The 17,296-nt window shown below is 55.6% G+C and overlaps 3 protein-coding genes across 3 annotated transcripts; 2 read left to right on the forward strand and 1 right to left on the reverse strand.

Annotated features, from left to right (window-relative positions):
- Nucleotides 1-876: 876 nt before the first annotated feature.
- TRAVEDRAFT_95151 (uncharacterized protein) lies at nucleotides 877-1,442 on the forward strand (the record flags this gene model as incomplete). Its single annotated transcript, XM_008044937.1, has 2 exons — nucleotides 877-969; nucleotides 1,032-1,442. Coding segments are annotated over 2 exons (504 nt in total), but the record flags the coding sequence as incomplete, so codon positions are not given.
- A 6,026-nt stretch (nucleotides 1,443-7,468) lies between these two features.
- Nucleotides 7,469-8,537, reverse strand: TRAVEDRAFT_51992 (uncharacterized protein; the record flags this gene model as incomplete). Its single annotated transcript, XM_008044607.1, has 6 exons — nucleotides 7,469-7,646; nucleotides 7,690-7,784; nucleotides 7,839-7,934; nucleotides 8,007-8,158; nucleotides 8,215-8,466; nucleotides 8,522-8,537. The coding sequence occupies 6 exons, from the start codon at nucleotides 8,535-8,537 to the stop codon at nucleotides 7,469-7,471; spliced, it is 789 nt and encodes a 262-aa protein (XP_008042798.1).
- A 5,785-nt stretch (nucleotides 8,538-14,322) lies between these two features.
- On the forward strand, nucleotides 14,323-14,888 carry TRAVEDRAFT_92048 (uncharacterized protein; the record flags this gene model as incomplete). Its single annotated transcript, XM_008044938.1, has 2 exons — nucleotides 14,323-14,415; nucleotides 14,478-14,888. Coding segments are annotated over 2 exons (504 nt in total), but the record flags the coding sequence as incomplete, so codon positions are not given.
- Nucleotides 14,889-17,296: the final 2,408 nt, after the last annotated feature.

Genomic DNA, 17,296 nt, shown 5'->3' on the forward strand with positions numbered 1-17,296 from the left:
ATATGTCAAACGGTGTGCCCGCATCAAGTACTCCCTGTCTCATATTCGAAAGTTCAGGACGGGATGACCTCGTCGGTATGCTCAGTGCGGCTTCCATGTTACACACCTGTGAGTACCGCGCCTCGCGTCCTCGTTGGAATTACGCACGTATGCGGACTGAAGGAAGCATGTGGATGGCATAAGGAAACGATGTTCCTCCATGCAAGAAATCGCGGGACGTTGAGAAATACACGACGGTACGTCGGTGCTTACGTTCCCCTTTTAGTCGATTATGTTTGTATGTTATATGTGTTACATCCTAGACACTGGTGTTGTGCCAATATACTACAGTGCTTGCATGCGGGCTAACGGTGGACAAGGCGGCAAAATGGCTGCGGATGGACTGAACCCTACTTGACCTCTGGCATGGAAGCCGAGGACACGAGGAGAAGAGCCCCCTCCAGCGCTCTGCGTCTCGCTCTATATGCCAGTGTCTGTCAGCCTATCCCTCTTCGCTTTCCCCCCACATCTCTCGCTGCTACACGTACTGCATCTCAATGTCTGAGCACCACGCATCGGACCCACTTTCAGTCGAAGAACCGTCTCAGCCGCCCCCGGCAGACGACCCCGTGACTTCCGAAGGAGAGCTCCCCGCGGGAGCAGAACGACGCGAGACCGTCAGTACCTTCGTTCCTTTTCGCTCTGTCAGTATCTTACGAGTCGATCCGTGTAGACGGAGGCACCTGAAGTGAAAAGGACGGGGAAGACGCGCCCGGAGATTCCTCCTGAAGTTTATTATTATGTACGTGCTCCAGACTGTTTATTTTCACTCTCCTAACAACCGTCTAGGATGTGTATAATAAGAGAGACGAGGTATACACACAATATGAAAAGACGAAGGCGTGGTCAGGTGCTGCGGGGATGGTTCAGACATATAGCGACGAGATGATTAAGAGATGGAAAGAGGAGATTGACACCTACCTCGTCTTCGTACGTCATCATAACATCGCCTCACATGAATCGACATTGTTAAGCCACGAACACTCTCCCAGGCGGGTATTTTCTCAGCAGTCCTCACCACGTTCAACGTGCAATCGTACCTCCTCCTCCAGCCCGCTGCCCCCGATCCCTCCATCGCTGTGCTGCAACAGATCTCCTCGCAGCTCGCGAGCTTCTCAATCCACCCACCATTCGTGAACTCGGCGCAGCCTTCGAGTGCTACCCGCGCGAATGCAAACACCCCTCCTCCAGCCCCGCGCTGGGCCGTTTGGCTCAACGCGCTGTGGTTCTCCGGCCTCATCCTTAGCTTGTCCTCCGCGTCCGTGGGCATCATGGTCAAGCAGTGGCTCAACGAATACAGCAGCGGCGCCTCAGGTACCTCCCGCCCTGTTGCGCGGGTACGCCAGTATCGCCTAAACAACCTCCGAACGTGGCGCATCGAGGATATTATCGGTGCCATTCCTATCCTCCTGCAGCTCGCTCTGGCACTCTTCCTCTCCGGAATGCTCATCCTGCTCTGGACGCTCCACAATACCGTCGCGGCCATCGCATCGACTCTTGTCAGCCTTCTCGCCACATTCACCGTTGTCACCACACTTCTCCCTCTCATCAACCACGAGTGCTCCTACCTCACCCCCCAGATCCGCGCAGTAAACGCCGCCTGGCAACCAAAGCGCGTCTTATACTGGACATGCTCCTCCATCTCGACATGGTGCCACGCTATTTCTGAGTTCCTTGATACCACTCGGCTGGCCTCCTATCACAGCCTCTCCTCCTCCGACCCTCGACCGCATCGCTATGTGACATGGCTCTTGTTGCGGGTTGCTATCCCTAGTATACGATCCGTGTTTTGTCGCCTAGAGCACGCTGTCAAGAGACCGGAGATGTGGAAAGAGCGCAAGCAAACATGGCAGGGGCGGGAGCGGTCAACCATCGACGAGTCCACAAAGGACCTGGACAAACAAACCCTCGTTGAGGCGTACAGCACCACTCTATCCCCGGACGCCCTCTCTGCCGCCTCCGTGTGTCTCATGGACTTCTATATTGTCGACGTCGTTGACTACTTCCAACAGCTGCACAAATCGGCCCGAGAGCACTTCGGCCCTGCAGCGGACTCGGAGGACGGTCCTCTTGGGAACGGCAATCAACAGCAGCTGCTATGGCTTCAGATCATCCTATGCGTACTTTTGGAGAATGATCTACGTCTGTCTGACGACGAAGCGGCTGCCCTAGGTGCCTACTTCGGTTATGGATCGTGGTCGTCCAGTCCGCAGGCGGCCGACGCAGAATGGGCAGTGTCTACTTGCAATGCTATTTCCGACCTCCTCGAGACCGAGGGTCCTTCCTCTGCGCTGAAGTTCATTGACCAAGGACGGATTGAAAACGAGAGAAGATACCTGATTGACAGCGCTATGAGACGCGAGAAACCCCTAACGAGTGTCTTGCTGCCAGGTGAGATCATCCTTCGTCCTGGAACACTGCATATACTGATGCCATATCCTGACAAGGCGTCACCGGTGCGTACCGCCAAGTCCGCCTCTCGCAGTCGCACCTTGCGGAGGCGCGTTCGAACGACACGAAGGACGCTCATACGAGGTACCTGCGAAGTGTCGACCGCTTCCTGGTGTGCGCCAATTACGCCTTGAAATCATCCCTCCCCAGAGACGACCTGGAGCCCGTTCGCGCCTACACGGGGGACGTTCTCGCTGAACTGACTCGCATTCTGTTGGAGCTTTTCGCGCAGGACAAGGTGCGGGCCACCATTGAGTCGACACATCTAGACAATGTCATGTGGAAACTTCGCTCTCTCGATGATGCCCGGGTAAAGGAGTGCATTGCGGATGATCTCGTTCCACACATCTTGCGCCTAGCAGAGAAACTCGAGACTGCCTGTGACTATGACGACGAACGCTGGACAGGATCTATTCAAAAGTGTGCTGGCGAATTGAAAGAGAGGATATTCCGCGTAAAGTACAAGCCTGAGACAACGTAAGTCATCGTGTTGCGCTTCTCAATGTATGCTGGTCACTTACAAAGCTTCCTGTTCAATCAGGACATATCCCGAGCCATCACATGGTGGCGTATCCGCGCCCGAGGCAACGGCGGGGCCGAGCCCCGCAATCCCCCACTCGAGCTCCGCCGTGGATCCGGGGGACGATTCGCAGAAGGAGCACACGGCCGATCCAGGCGGGGCTTCTTGAGAGGCATCGAGTGTTCCGAGGCTCCCCTCACGCGTATGTATGCTCGATCTCGTGCTTACCGGACGTGCTAACGGATCCATCTGACAGTTATCTTGCCTCATCCCTCGGAAACGGCCCCCTTGTCCCATTGTGCTCAGCTTAAATTCAATGCCAAACCATCGACGTCAGACACTCCCTCACACCTGGCTGCTCACGGCGACAACAAGCATGCTCTGTTGGTGATGGTGTACGCATCGCAACACGTCCGCAATTCAGAATTCCCTCCCCGTTCGCCTGCCCCGCAGACTACCACGTCGATTCTACCGCTCGATTTCCATTATGCAGTTATCAAAGTATAGCTCGCAGATCTCCCACCCTCAGAGACACCATCGTCCAGCTCCTCCGAGTGCGCGCGCGGTTGACACCGGCTCCCACTGGCCACCTCCAAATGCTCCTCACCATTCCCCGATGCCGCCCTCCCAATTCGTTTCACCGTGCCGGGCGCTCATGGCACTTTCAAGATCCGCCACCAATGTCGCATACACGACGACTCTCCCGGACCTTCGGATCTCTATACGCCCCTGCGCACAGCCCGTGTCCCACTCATTCATCCATTCATCCTCCTCCTTTCATTCGCCTTCACGCCTCTCGCTTTGTCTCGCTACGTAGTCTTGAGCCCCTATCTCTATTCTGTCCTTCTTCCACCCCCCCCCTATGCACGCACTTCGAGTTCTTCATCACGATGCATAATTCTCCGACCTCCCTTTTGCCGCCTCATGATGTGTGCTCCGGTTTCCGGCCCTCTCGATGATGCATGTTGTACCTCGAATACACCGTATCCCCGATATTACTACCTACGTCCCGGATTTCTTGTTGTACTATTTACTTCCATTACAAATCGCTTTCTATCTCCATCGCATACCTCTCACGCAACGATACGAGGTTTTGGTGACTCAAAAAGTGGTGATACTGTAGAGCGAGTGTGCTAATCGCGCGTGGCCAATATACGTATGTCACCGCGCGTATACTCTACATACATTACAACACGGGTCTGACATGGATTCCAGTTTGCTCCCGCCGACCGTGCCTGCAGCCTGTCAGAAGCAGCGATGCTCGTTACAGCATGGAAACCCCATATGCCCATAACCCGAGCCGCAACACCGGGGCAAATAAACGGACGCCGCACTTGTTGAGAGAACCGCACTGCGTGCCTTTGGATGGTGCAGAAGACGAGCGGCGGTGGCACCATAAACGCGGGCGTAGGGCATATCAACGAGCTCGGCATCGGAACTCAAAGAGGTGTACGCGCTATCGGCGTACGACACGGAACCTCTACTTGGGAAGGAGTACGAAAAGTGCGGATACCCAACGCGTGATCAGTCGTGGGTATCAATAAGGCAACACGTATGGACTCACTCACGGGGATGTTGAACGCAGAGGCATAGAAGACGCCCCTGGATATCCTGAAGCTTGTCGGGGGGTCTTCGTGTTGATAAACCTGGCGATTCCACGTAAGTAAGCACGCCGTCAGACCGAGCAAGTCGCGTACTCCCAGAGCCGATGTATCCGAAGGCGCGGAAGTGTCGACTACTCTGTCCAGGCGTTGACTTTGGCCCGGAGTGCTGCTTGCGTCGACTTGGCTGCAGATGCGCGAGAGAGTTGAGCGCCGAGGCGGTACGGTATACGTCCGGTACGAGAGGAGGTTAGCGGACTACACGGTGACACGCCGTGTATTGAAGTGGATGTGCAACCGGGCTGCCTCAGATGAGGACTTTGTGATGATGATTCTGCGATGATTGCCAAAAACTCACGATAATCTCAGCCAGAATGTACAAGTCCTCTTCCGTAGAAATCAGGGGGAACGAGGAGCGAGTAGGAGCTCGAGGGGTATGTACGGAATATCCAAGTGAGACGTGTCCAGGAACGAGGGCGACAAATGCAAAATTTGAGTGAGAAGCAACAGGGATCTTGACGCAAAACGTGCAGCTCATATTAGCTTAATAACGACTGTACCGAAGCTGTAGAACGCGACATACCGAAAGTATGCTGCCAAGCAGTGTCACCATCCGTAAAGTCAACGCTCATGAGCTTGTCAAGGAAAGTGTCAGGTATTGCATCGGCATAGGCTGGACTCCATGGAGCGGTTACCTACCTGGCGAAGATAGACAGAGAGCATTCGAGATAGCTGGCATGCAAGAGTGAATCCCGGAGGGAAACTCGTAGAGTTTGGAAAGTGGGACCAAGGTTAGCTTGAGGTTGGCAAGCGCAACCGGGGACACCGTTAGGTATGGTTGAAGACGTTGGGGAGCTTTACGGACGATTTTACGCTCTGCGGGAGACATGGTGGGAGCAACGACCGATGACGTACAGGCGGGCGTAGGGCTGCGAGAGAAGCGCGGTCACGTGAGCGCGCTTCTCCTGCCTGAGCGCTGCAAGCGCCGTCGTTCGCCTGCACTCTGACCGCGAATCGATCCTCCTGCTCCTCCCCGCCCGACCCAGATTTGCGTGCTATGCTCTGCCTGGGATATGAGCCTCCGCATACCGATATCAAGACACGCTCGGCGAGCTGCACCCACAGCCCAGCGAATTCCTCCGCGGCTGCAGTGCCAACGTCTAGTGTACTCACCTCTGGTCGGCTCTATCGGTAAGTTCACACATCATTGTCTGCATTCTTCCTGCTGAACGTTTAGTAGTATCGATAGTTCTACGCATGCACCCCACCAGCCTATGCCTTCCAAATCCCAATCTCCACACCTCGCGGACGTCTGAGGAGTCCGTCAAGATATCATCTCATCTCTTCTTGCGCACACGCACGCGTAGTCCGAGATGTACATCGATCTCCTATCGGAAACCGCCTGTAGCGCCCCCACAGGACAAGGGACACACTTTCTCCGCGGTTCGTCGTATCATTCCCATTGCAGCGCTGACGTCGCTCTCCCTAGAAATCACAGCAGTGTCCTCCTTCGCCGGGCCTACGATGCAAGCAAAGGCTCATTACCGCAGTGTCTCACTGTATGTCCCTCTTCCGTTTCTGCGCAAGGGCAGGCCGCACAGGGTCTGCTATGACCTCTGATGCACACTCCACAGCATACATGCGCCGACGACGCCTCAAGCACGGCGCATATACGCGGTTATGTAGGCTTTCAACGTGCACTTTGGGTGTGCCTTCACGTACGTCGCTACCCTTCCGTATGGTAGTTCCTGTTGCGAGCTAACATCCGTGTTCCCCGCTAGCTTTGATGCCTGCCCGCGTCCCCTCGCCCCTGCTCTCGCATTGGGACGATTACGACGAGGAACAATGGTATGTAGGCCCCCGACGTGTTGCCATGTCCCATGCGCGACGATAACGGGGCACCGTCAAGTACCGACATCGCCCTAGCTTACAGAGATGGGGGTCTGCTTCCGCAATTCTCATGTATGAACATCAGAACCGACGGATTCGTGCCCACTCTGGGAGCCTTTGAAACAACACCGTCCCCTCGTCCTTCCTCAACACTCATACTAAGCCTGTGCGACAGACTCGGACAGCGTTCAAAGCGCCTGGGGGAAGCAGACTCCTCCTCCAACGACGACGACTCAGACGCTACCCCGACACTGTCTAAACGTTTAGGTTCTCCTGCTGCGAGGACGAATGCGGATGACGTCCCGTGGGCCCGTGGCTCAAGAAGCTGAGAGTCATCAATGCATCTCGCCGACCGAATTAACGAGGCCGCACGCACATGGGAGCGTACGGTGATTGAGATAGCAAGTACCGTAGTGAGCCGTGGACCGTGTTCGTGTCTGCATGTGGTGCGCGCAGGCTGCAACGCCTCATTTCCCCTGTCGGGAGCGAGATGCTTGTCTCAGGATATATTCAATACGCGTCACCGTGCACTTCGTGTGTATGAGTTGAGATATCGATTTCGCAGGGCGTGCGAGCGACCAGGTGCTCGAAGGAGTGAAACGTGAGGAATGTAACTATGACATACGGGCGAGGTATATACGAATTCTATGGTACACGAATTGACTGTCAGCCAAGAGTACATGCCCCAGCGAGCATCCTGGGGCATGTATAGTCGGTGCCGAGAGCATATAGTCCGAATACATATGGTGTCTGGTGATACGGTGGCTGCTCTACACACGTCATGTCAGGTGTTTGCTCCCTCGAAACACGGCGAAGGCGCGTTGTCGGACGTAGGTATGCTCGCAGTGGTCCGTCAGGAAGGTCACAAATGGTTGGTGGTGTGCCGCAGGACATTGTGGAGCACCCTTCGCGCATGCTTCATGGGGGAACGCAGCGTGGTAAGGGCGTGCCGTATACGAGATCGTCTTCAATGCGTGTACCTGAAATATGCTTTCCCGGGGTCATGCAGGAAGCCGAGACGCGCATCGGCGCCGTGAGCGCCAGCGCGAGACACCGTGATCGGTCCTGGTTTGCGCTCCCGGGTGCTTCCAGTAGCCGACGCAACCTTTCCAATGAAAAGAGAGTGGAAGTACGAAGGCGGAATCCTGACAAATGATTAGTCGTACATATTTAGAAGACGGCACGTACCCGCATTCTGGTTCTGGTGTCGTTGAATGCAGAGACACAGAAGAGGTCGCACAATCTGCGGGAACTTGTAATGCAGCATACGTAATAGCTGAAGCCTGACATGCACCGCTGGTTAACATATCCGGGGCCAGACAGAGAGGACTGCTCACGATGACGATGTGGACATGCCGACCACTCCTGCGAGGTGTGGGTTTGACGGGTACGGCGTCCGCGTTGTCAGGTTCTCGGTAGGGGATGCCCTCGCTCTCGGTTTTAATCATCCGTGTGCGCGTCAGTCAATATTCGACGAATGGGAGGGAACGGCTGGGGGGACGTACATGGCCGCCTGCATCGATGAACGCCTCCGCGTGGTTGATCAACCACTTGGGGTCGCGCACGCCGGCACACTCGCTCCTCGACGGATGTTTCGCCGCTCGTGCTCCACTGGATGGTGACCTCTTCGGCTCGGAAGTGAGCTCGATCGACGACTCTGAGTCGTCCGTATGTCAAGAGAGAGGCCCGGAGGAGATCGCGAGTATATCGAACCTGTATGGAGAGGCATTGCCAGGAACGCGAGTGCAGAGCTAGGGCAATGCGCAAGAGGCGGACCCGCCGATGAGAGAAGAGCCATGCCGGTAGAGCTGGAAGACGTCCCCATCAGCGTCAGATCGAGAGTGACCGCCAGCGGGGTAGACCTGAACAAAACGTCACTATTGCCGAGCCCGCATGCGAATACAGGGCGTCTGAGAAGCTCCACTGCGTCGGTGACTGTGATTCGTGAAACGGCGGTGGAGACCTCTGACAGGCAGCCGGCCAATCAGCGGCGAGTTTGTAGTAGCTTCACAGGACGTACCGTTCATAGATGCCATTACAACAATCATCCCGACCGACGTGTCGTGAATCGGGTGACTGGTCCCGTAGCCCAGGTGCTCGCGGCGTTCAGGAGCAGCTCGCGGGTGCAAGCGGTCCCACGGATCGCGATTTTGTTGGCTACGTCTTGCATGCGTGCCTAGGATTCTTCTGTCGCACAAGACGTATTAGCCACCAGATGTTTTCTGAGAGATCGACTTACCCGTTTTGATCTGCCACCGAACCCTCCAGGCCGTCATGGAGGCCCTCGCAGGAGCATCCTGGCGATGGATATCACGACCGCGGGTGCCGTCGAGTTACGTCGTGTCGCAGCGCCTGTATTCTCCGTAGGTCCGTAAGTACCGGAGCGTAAATCAGACGGGACGGAAACTAGCGAGAGCATTGAGGGGACGTCCATGATGTACCGAGTGCAGAAGCAGAGCCGATATAGCTAGCAGGGTGGGACATCGCTCACCAGATACCGGCGGAACGATGTGCGGATGAGTTCATGAGGTGGTACCGGATGGCGCACTTGAGACGGCCAGGGAGTTGAGACGTCGCGCGAACTCGCGTCCGGATGTAAAGCCGGAGGCGGGCGACCATTGCCAATGCCGGTGCCGCAATGTAACTGTGGACTGGAGGGTCAATGGTGTCGCGAGGAGTCCAGATCGGGGTTCCATGGGGCGCTCAACGACAGCCACGGTGAGGTCCCGCTTGAGAGCCTTCACGAAACTAGCATGGTATCGTGCATGAGCTAAGCTCTAAGATCGACGTATCACGCTCGCATAGACTGACACGTACCTCCAGGACTCAAGTCCACCTTAGATACGCGCTTCATGGTATGAAAGCTACATGTAGGCAGTCATAGCTTGATGCGAGAACACGGGGAGTATGTGGAGCCTGGTAGCGGTCTTCAGAGGCCGAGTACGACTGTATGCTCAACGAGGGCAGATGCTAACAGAACAATATGGAGGTAGAGCATATTTCGCAACAGCACAAGATTGAGGTGGGGTGGGGACGAAATAGAAAGACAAGGCCAACCAGCAGCAGCAGCGGCGAGGTATAAATCAGCGAAGGAAGCCGTAAGAAACTGACGTCACAAGAGAATATGCAGGGCAGGAAGAAAGGACAAAATGAGAACGTACCGGATGAGTCCGTTGCCCTGCGGAAACCATATGTCCCTAGTCGCTTCTGTTCTGTTAAGAGTCTACGCAGGACGTGAGGATGCGTGTCGTTGTACGAAGTGGACCGAGTATGCGCCGAGAGAAGAGCAAGAGCGCTGGTGGGAATGCCATGCTAGTCGTCGGTGTTGTAGTGCAAGTCAGCAACGAGGCGACCCCAGAAAGTGAGGCCAGAGCTAGCGTGAGGTGAGGCTCACAAGAGTGTCGATGGCTTGCTGTGCAGTGTAGCGGCGAGGACGAGCGGCGGGAGACGCGGCGGGAGCGAAGAGCGACGATGACGCGCAGGCGGGCATAGGGCGGCGAGAGAAGCGCGGTCACGTGGGCGCGCTTCTCCCGCACCGGCCCAGCAAGCGCCGTCGTCCTCGCTTTGAGCGCGACTCGATCTTCCCGCTCCTCGACGTCTCACTATAGCTCACTCAATGTGCTTGTCTTGATTACGTGCACACGGATACGACAGGGCTCCGCTCTGACCGCGACTCTCCTGCCACGTCTTGCAAACGGTCTACCCCTCTTCCACTGCTCTAGCTTTCTATATACTATGGCGACGCATACTCGTTGTTAGCTCCGGGACTTCCTTAGAGCTTCACGCCCACGTGCAAGACTGGAGACCTCGCAACTTCCCGCATCAAGCTTCTCCTCGTGCTATCCCGCATTCTACGTCGGTGGTGACTGTCCTTCGAACTGGCGACGCTCCATCTGGTTTTTACACGTACGATCTCTTCTCATCACTCCCCGAGAAGTGAGACACTCCGTATACACTGCTGCGCGCGCTCTGAGTCGGCATACCCGTTGGCACCGTGGATGACGCCGCTGTTAAGATTGTACCTATCGAAGAGCGCGATCAAACTTGCCATTGAGTATTGGTATCAGCCTTTTCTGTTCGTTGTGTCCTACTCCAGTTGAATCCTTTGAATATCACTCAGAAATGTGCGCATATATGCGACCGCGTCGCTCAGAACGCCCCTGGTCGACCTTCGTCATCCTGTGAGTTACCACTTACTTCACGGTCTGCTGTCATATCTCAGTCCTGTCCGCGCATCGCCCCTCGCAGAGTAGGATGTATCCCTTTCCGCTCAACACGACCTTCTCCTTGGCTGGGTGTCTCATTCAACGCTCATGCTTCTCTCCGCCACCTCGTTCTCGTTCTTCGCATCCCGTGATCCCATCCGCGGACATCAACCCGCTACCCGCGCCATCGTCGCTTTTGACCGTGAATACTTTGATTGTGTTGTGGACGTACGCGAACACAACGTCCGTCCATTTATGGTCGAATGCTCTGCAGCCGTCTTCAGCGCCTCAACCATCGCACCGTCTATCGCTCGGCAGGACTCTCAAGTAGTGCGATTTGCACGCACTCGGTGAGCGAGTAAGTATGTACTCTGCTCCCGCAAGCATCTCAGATATTGAGATGTTCGTAGGAGTCCGGGCGCCCGCTATCGGCGATGATGGCGGAAACTCTGGTAGAGGGTGCACGATGGCTTGAACAGGTGAGATCCACTCAGTCCCAGCATGACATGCCTTGTTGGTCTAGTTCATCCTGCAGCCTGGAGCAAAGCGGGTACGCGGAAGGCGACCCATCGCTGCCAGACGTTGATGAGTGGGCCGGCTTACGTTTCGCGATACTCCGTATTGCGACATCGGCCGGGAGATTGAGCGTCGATAATCTCATGTCAACACACATCTCAAGCGGCTCAAATGGCGACCTCGCCATGTTCCCGATCTACACGCCCCAGAACGCCCGCGTTCTGCACCAGCAGCAGAAGGTTTGCCAATCCCGCGCAGACTCTTCGATACGTTATGCGGTGAGTACTGGTATTTTTCACTTGTCGTACCCTGACTGAACACTCTCCGCGTTCCGATTATCTAGGATATCTTTGATATGCGGAACAGAGGCTCGGTGCTGCCTGATCTGCAGCTGCCGAGACAGAGGTCGCACACAGCAACGACTACTCGCAAGGTCCCAGCGCGGTGACTACTCCCGGGGCTCACCACGCAAGCAGGACAACGAGGTCGACGATAATTCACGTCAAACACAAGTGCGCGTGCTCATTACCTGCGTAGATCAGCGAAAACCTGTCATAAGGGTGCGCATTGTACTGGTCCATGAACCGAGAACACCTCATCAACGACAACGAAGTGAAAAACGAGATCCAGTCGAGTTCCGTGAGTGGCTACTACACTCGAACGACGGCTAGTTAAATCGTTCCGTTTGTGTTAGACTGGTCCGGCGACCCCGCGTTTCATGTCTTGGTCGCGCCCGCGACGACGCGCGGTCTAGCCCATCGAGTGCGCTTTATTGCTCTTGATGTCTTACCATACAGACCCGCACACTGGAGGCCGGCGAGACGGCGGAGAGAGGTCTGCATCCTCGAGGCTGAATGCGGAGCAAACGAGGTCGCTGAACTCCTGGACGGTGAAAGGAGAGGCACGGGGGATTTTTTTGGGCTTGAGCGAGTCCCCGCAACTGTGAATCCCCTTTTAATCATTCTCGCGCTTATCTTCATATTCCGTTCTGCAGCATCTGCGTCGATATCAGTGAGCACTTTGGTGAACTCCATCAAAATGCCTATGAGTGCGAGTCGCCGCTGTTATGTCTGGCGGTCCCTACCACGAAGGTCGCGTACAACATCCAGAAATGTCGATGAATGAGGTCGACATCGACGCGCTATCCTCCCTTTACATCTGGCCTGCGGTAAGCCCTTGCTCTCCATGACTGCTCCGCTCAGCGCTCACCCTGTCTCATTATAGGGCCGTGTGGTATATTTGCGCCCCATGCAAGGGTGAAAATACTCTCTACCGCCTGTGTTGCTATCTCAAAGTCATGGAGCACGGGGTTCGCGCTGGAATGGGCTCACGCAGCACGTCTCCCTTTCTTATGGCGCAACAATCGAGCAGGATATGAAACTCGAGATCGCAGCTTGTGGAGCGGAACCACACCAGTCTCGGTTCACTCTGCGCCCCCGCCCTCTGGAAGCTCGGCGCATATACGGCGTCCATTTACACGGTACAGAAAATCTGAAGTAGTCACTCGCGGACCGCTGTCTCATTATCTGCTCTAGCTTCAGTTCTGACTGGACCTTGACCTGAAGGTTGCGCAAAATGTCTCGCAAGAGCCCCGTTGGAGAACGTCTGGTGGTCCGCGCATTGATTACGCGCAATATGTGAGTGTATATCATTTCCTTTCGAATAATCAGTCTCCGGACTTTCAAGTGGAAGCGAGAAACCGAGCTACTGGTACGTGTTCAGCCTACCCCGTCGTTTTGACAAAACTCATCACGCGCCTGCGGTTTTTCCAACGTACACTCGTCCCGCTGACAGCGCTACGCTCACTCGGGCTATCCGCTGTATCCCACTAGAGCCTTCCCGCAGGTGTGCAGAACCACCGTGCTGCTAGGCATGCCCGGCGCGCCGCGTGCGCAGGCACTTCCAAAGTTCGAGCTAGCGTACGACTGCATCAGCGTGTCCCCTCTCAGGTACACACTGCACACAGGATTGCTCCCCCAATCTCCACTCTTATCCGCGGCGTCCGTGCGTATCTAGAGTTTTGCATGCAGTACGAGTCTCTATTGGCAGTGGCTCAGTGTGAGGATTTCACCGCCTCGAGATGTGCAGGGGCCGACCATTCCCGAAGGCGTTCTCGTCGGCGAGCCAGGCCTGACAGCACCACAAAACGCCATATGCATGCGGCCACCTCATGGTGGACTGCGCGTTTACTATGATTCTTTCATTGTTTGTATGGCAGGATAACCGCCATGTGATAAGACATATGGCATATGGTTTGCCCCCGTTAAATATTACCTACCTCGTATTCGAAAGTTCAGGACGGGAGGACCTCGTCGGTAAGCCGCTTGCGTGTTACACGCCGTTGGGTACTGCGCACTTCGTTTTTTTTTGGGATTATACGCGTATGCGGCTTGATCAAAGCGTGTAGAGGTGACCAGGAAACGATGTTCCGCCACGGAAGAGAACCCGGGACGTCGATAAATACACACCGGAACGTGGGTGGTTACGTTCTCCTTCCAGTGGATTATATCTGTATGTTGCATCGCAGACGGTGTCGTGCCGATATATTTCGACATTTGTATGCGGGCTAGGCAAGTAGACCGGGCGGCAAGAGAACTGCGGATGGACTGAACCCTACGTGACGTCTGGCATGGAAGCCGAGGACACGAGGAGAAAAGCCCCCTCCAACGCTCTGCGTCTCGCCCTATATGCCAGTGTCTGTCAGCCTATCCCTCGTAGCTTTCCCCCCGCATCCCTCGTCGCCACACCTACTGCATCTCAATGTCTGAGCACCACGGATCGGACCCACTCTCAGTCGAAGAACCGTCTCAGCCGCCCCCAGCGCACGACTCCGTGACTTCCGAAGGAGAGCTCCCCGCACGAGCAGAACGAGGCGAGACCGTCAGTACCTTGTCTCTTGCTCGCTCTGGCGGTATCTGACCAGTGCATCTCTGTAGAAAGATGCACCTGAAGTGGAAAGTACGGGACACACCCGCCCAGAGATTCCTCCGGGAGTTTCCTTCGGTGTACGTGCTCCACACTGTTCATTTGTACTCCCCTAACAGTCATCTAGGATGTTGATTTTAAGAGAGAAAAATTATACACACAAGAGGAAAAGACAAGGGCGTGGTCGGATGCTGCGGGGATGGTTCAGACCTATAGCGACGAGATGATAAAGCGATGGAAGGAGGAGATTGACACCTACCTCGTATTCGTACGTCGTCGTAAGATTGCCTCGCATGAATCGACATTATTAAGCAAGGAGCACTCCCCTAGGCGGGTCTCTTTTCGGCCGTCCTCACCACGTTCAACGTGCAATCGTACCTCCTCCTCCAGCCCGCCGCGCCCGACCCCTCTATCGCTGTGCTGCAACAGATCTCCTCGCAGCTCGCGAGCTTCTCCATTCACCCTCCATTCGTCAACTCGACGCAGCCTTCGAGTGCTACCCGCGCAAACGCAAATACCGCGCCCCCTGTCCCGCGCTGGGCTGTCTGGCTCAACGCGCTGTGGTTCTCCGGCCTCATCCTCAGCTTGTCCTCCGCGTCGGTAGGCATCATGGTCAAGCAGTGGCTCAACGAATATAGCAGCGGCGTCTCAGGGACCTCCCGTCCAGTTGCGCGGGTACGCCAGTATCGCCTAAACAACCTTCGAACGTGGCGCGTCGAGGACATTATCGGTGCCATCCCCATCCTCCTTCAACTCGCCCTGGCACTCTTCCTCTCCGGAATGCTCATCCTCCTCTGGACGCTCCACGACACTGTTGCGGCCATCACATCGACTCTAGTCGGCCTTCTTGCCGTCTTCACGGTTGTCACTACGCTTCTCCCTCTCGTCAATCCCAAGTGTTCCTATCTCACTCCCCAGATCCGCACAGTCAACGCCTCCTGGCAACCAAAGCGCGTCTTATACTGGACATGCTCCTACATCTCGACATGGTGCCACGCTATTTCTGAGTTCCTTGATACCACTCGGCTGGCCTCTTATCACAGCCTCTCCTCCTCCGACCCTCGACCGCATCGCTATGTGACATGGTTCTTGTTGCGGGTTGCTATCCCTAGTATACGATCCATGTTTTGTCGCCTAGGGCACGCTGTCAAGAGACCGGAGATGTGGAAAGAGCGCAAGCAAACATGGCAGGGGCGGGAGCGGTCAACCATCGACGAGTCCACAAACGACCTGGACAAACAAACCCTCGTTGAGGCGTACAGCACTACTTTATCCCCGGACGCCCTCTCTGCCGCCTCCGTGTGCCTCATGGACTTCCGGGATGACAACGTCGTCGACTACTTCAAACAGCTCCACAAATCGGCCCGAGAGCACTTCGGCCCTGCGGCGGACTCGGAGGACGGTCCTCTCGGGAGGGGCAATCAACAGCAGCTGCTATGGATTCAAATCATCTTATGCATACTTTGGCAGCCTCGTCTGCGTCTGTCGGACGACGAATCGGCTGCCCTAGATGTCTACTTCAAATGGGGATCGTCGTCGTCCAATCTGCAGGCGGCCGACGCAGAATGGGCAGTGTCGGCTTGCAATGCTATCTCCGACCTCCTCGAGACCGAGGGACCTTCCTTTGCGCTGGAGTTCATTGACCAAAAAAGGATTGAAAACGAGAGAAGATACCTGATTGGCAGCGCCATGAGACACGAGAAACCCCTAACGAGTGTCTTGCTGCCAGGTGAGATCACATCCTTCGTCCTGGAACGCATATACTGATGCCATATCCTGACAAGGCGTCACCGGTGCATACCGCGAAGTTCGCCTCTCGCAGTCGCACCTTGCGGAGGCGCGTTCGAACGACACAAAGGACGCTCATGAGAGGTACCTGCAAAGTGTCGACAACTTCCTGGTGTGCGCCCATCACGCCTTGACACCATCCCTCCCCGCCAACGACCTGGAGACCGTTCGCGCCTACACAGGGGACGTTCTGGCAGAGCTGACTCGCGTTCTGCTCAAACTCTTCGCTGCAGACAGGGCCCAATTCGTTCGGACCACAGTCGATGCAAAGGCTCTCTGGCACGTCATGCACACACTCGCTTGTGACGTCTCTGACGGTGTACTGCAATGCATATCTGACGACCTCCGCACCGACATTTTGCGCATGACCGACGCACTCGCCAAGCCATATGACTATTACCATCACTATTGGGGAAAGGAATTACCCGGCTTCTCCCGCAAGCTGAAAGCCAAAATCATTCGCATCAAAGGCGAGCGGGACATCGAGTATGTTTTCATCTATGCCTCCGTATAAAGGGAAGCTTCTAAAAGGCTTCATTATTGATTCAGGACGAAACTTGATGAATCACCCGCCGACCGCGCGGGAAGGGAGGCGTCGGCGTCTTCAAACATGGCGGTCTCGCCACACAGTGCCGTCGAGGACAGGCTTTCCGGTGCACTTCGCCATCCAGGTGATGGTTTGCCAAAGCCCCACGCGTCTCCCTTGGAGACAGTTTCCTCCTAGGTCTTTGTCTTCAAGCGGTTTCCGCATGTAGACCCGCCCGCTGACACATTCCATCGCAGATCCTGTGAATCCTCCGCACGATATCCATGCTCCACGCCTTTTTCGTCGTCTCTTTTGCTGCTTAGACGTCTCTCCTCCGTCGGTGCCCTCGTACGTGGTGCGCTCTACGTCACGGCGATGCATATACGGTGGAGGTCACACCATATTATTTGCTCGCTAGCAATACCGGTGTTACTATCCCTCAAGTCTTCCCCAACACGATCCACTGAAACACTCGAACACGCCCGACCATACCTCATCCTTCGATTCCCTCGAATCCTCCCCTTCCCAATCATCCACCATCCTGAAGCCGTCTTCCTTCAGTTCTTCCCACCCGGTTCATGGTCTCATCGACGCCCTCACTGGGGTCTCCATATGGCTCATGCGCTCCACCTTCAACACATTGATTTCTCATTCTGTGTACTCGCAGACACCATCGCCCGGCCTCTCACCAGTGTTTCACGTTGTTAACAGATCCTGGGAAACTTTCGCCCTCACGGGCCCCCGACACCACTCACTCAACTTGTTCTCCGCCATCCAGAACGATCCCATCTCCCCTCCATGATCAACCACCGGCTATGCGCACACATCGCTCCCT

Source organism: Trametes versicolor, assembly GCF_000271585.1.
Source record: "Trametes versicolor FP-101664 SS1 unplaced genomic scaffold TRAVEscaffold_11, whole genome shotgun sequence".
Classification (NCBI taxonomy): domain Eukaryota; kingdom Fungi; phylum Basidiomycota; class Agaricomycetes; order Polyporales; family Polyporaceae; genus Trametes; species Trametes versicolor.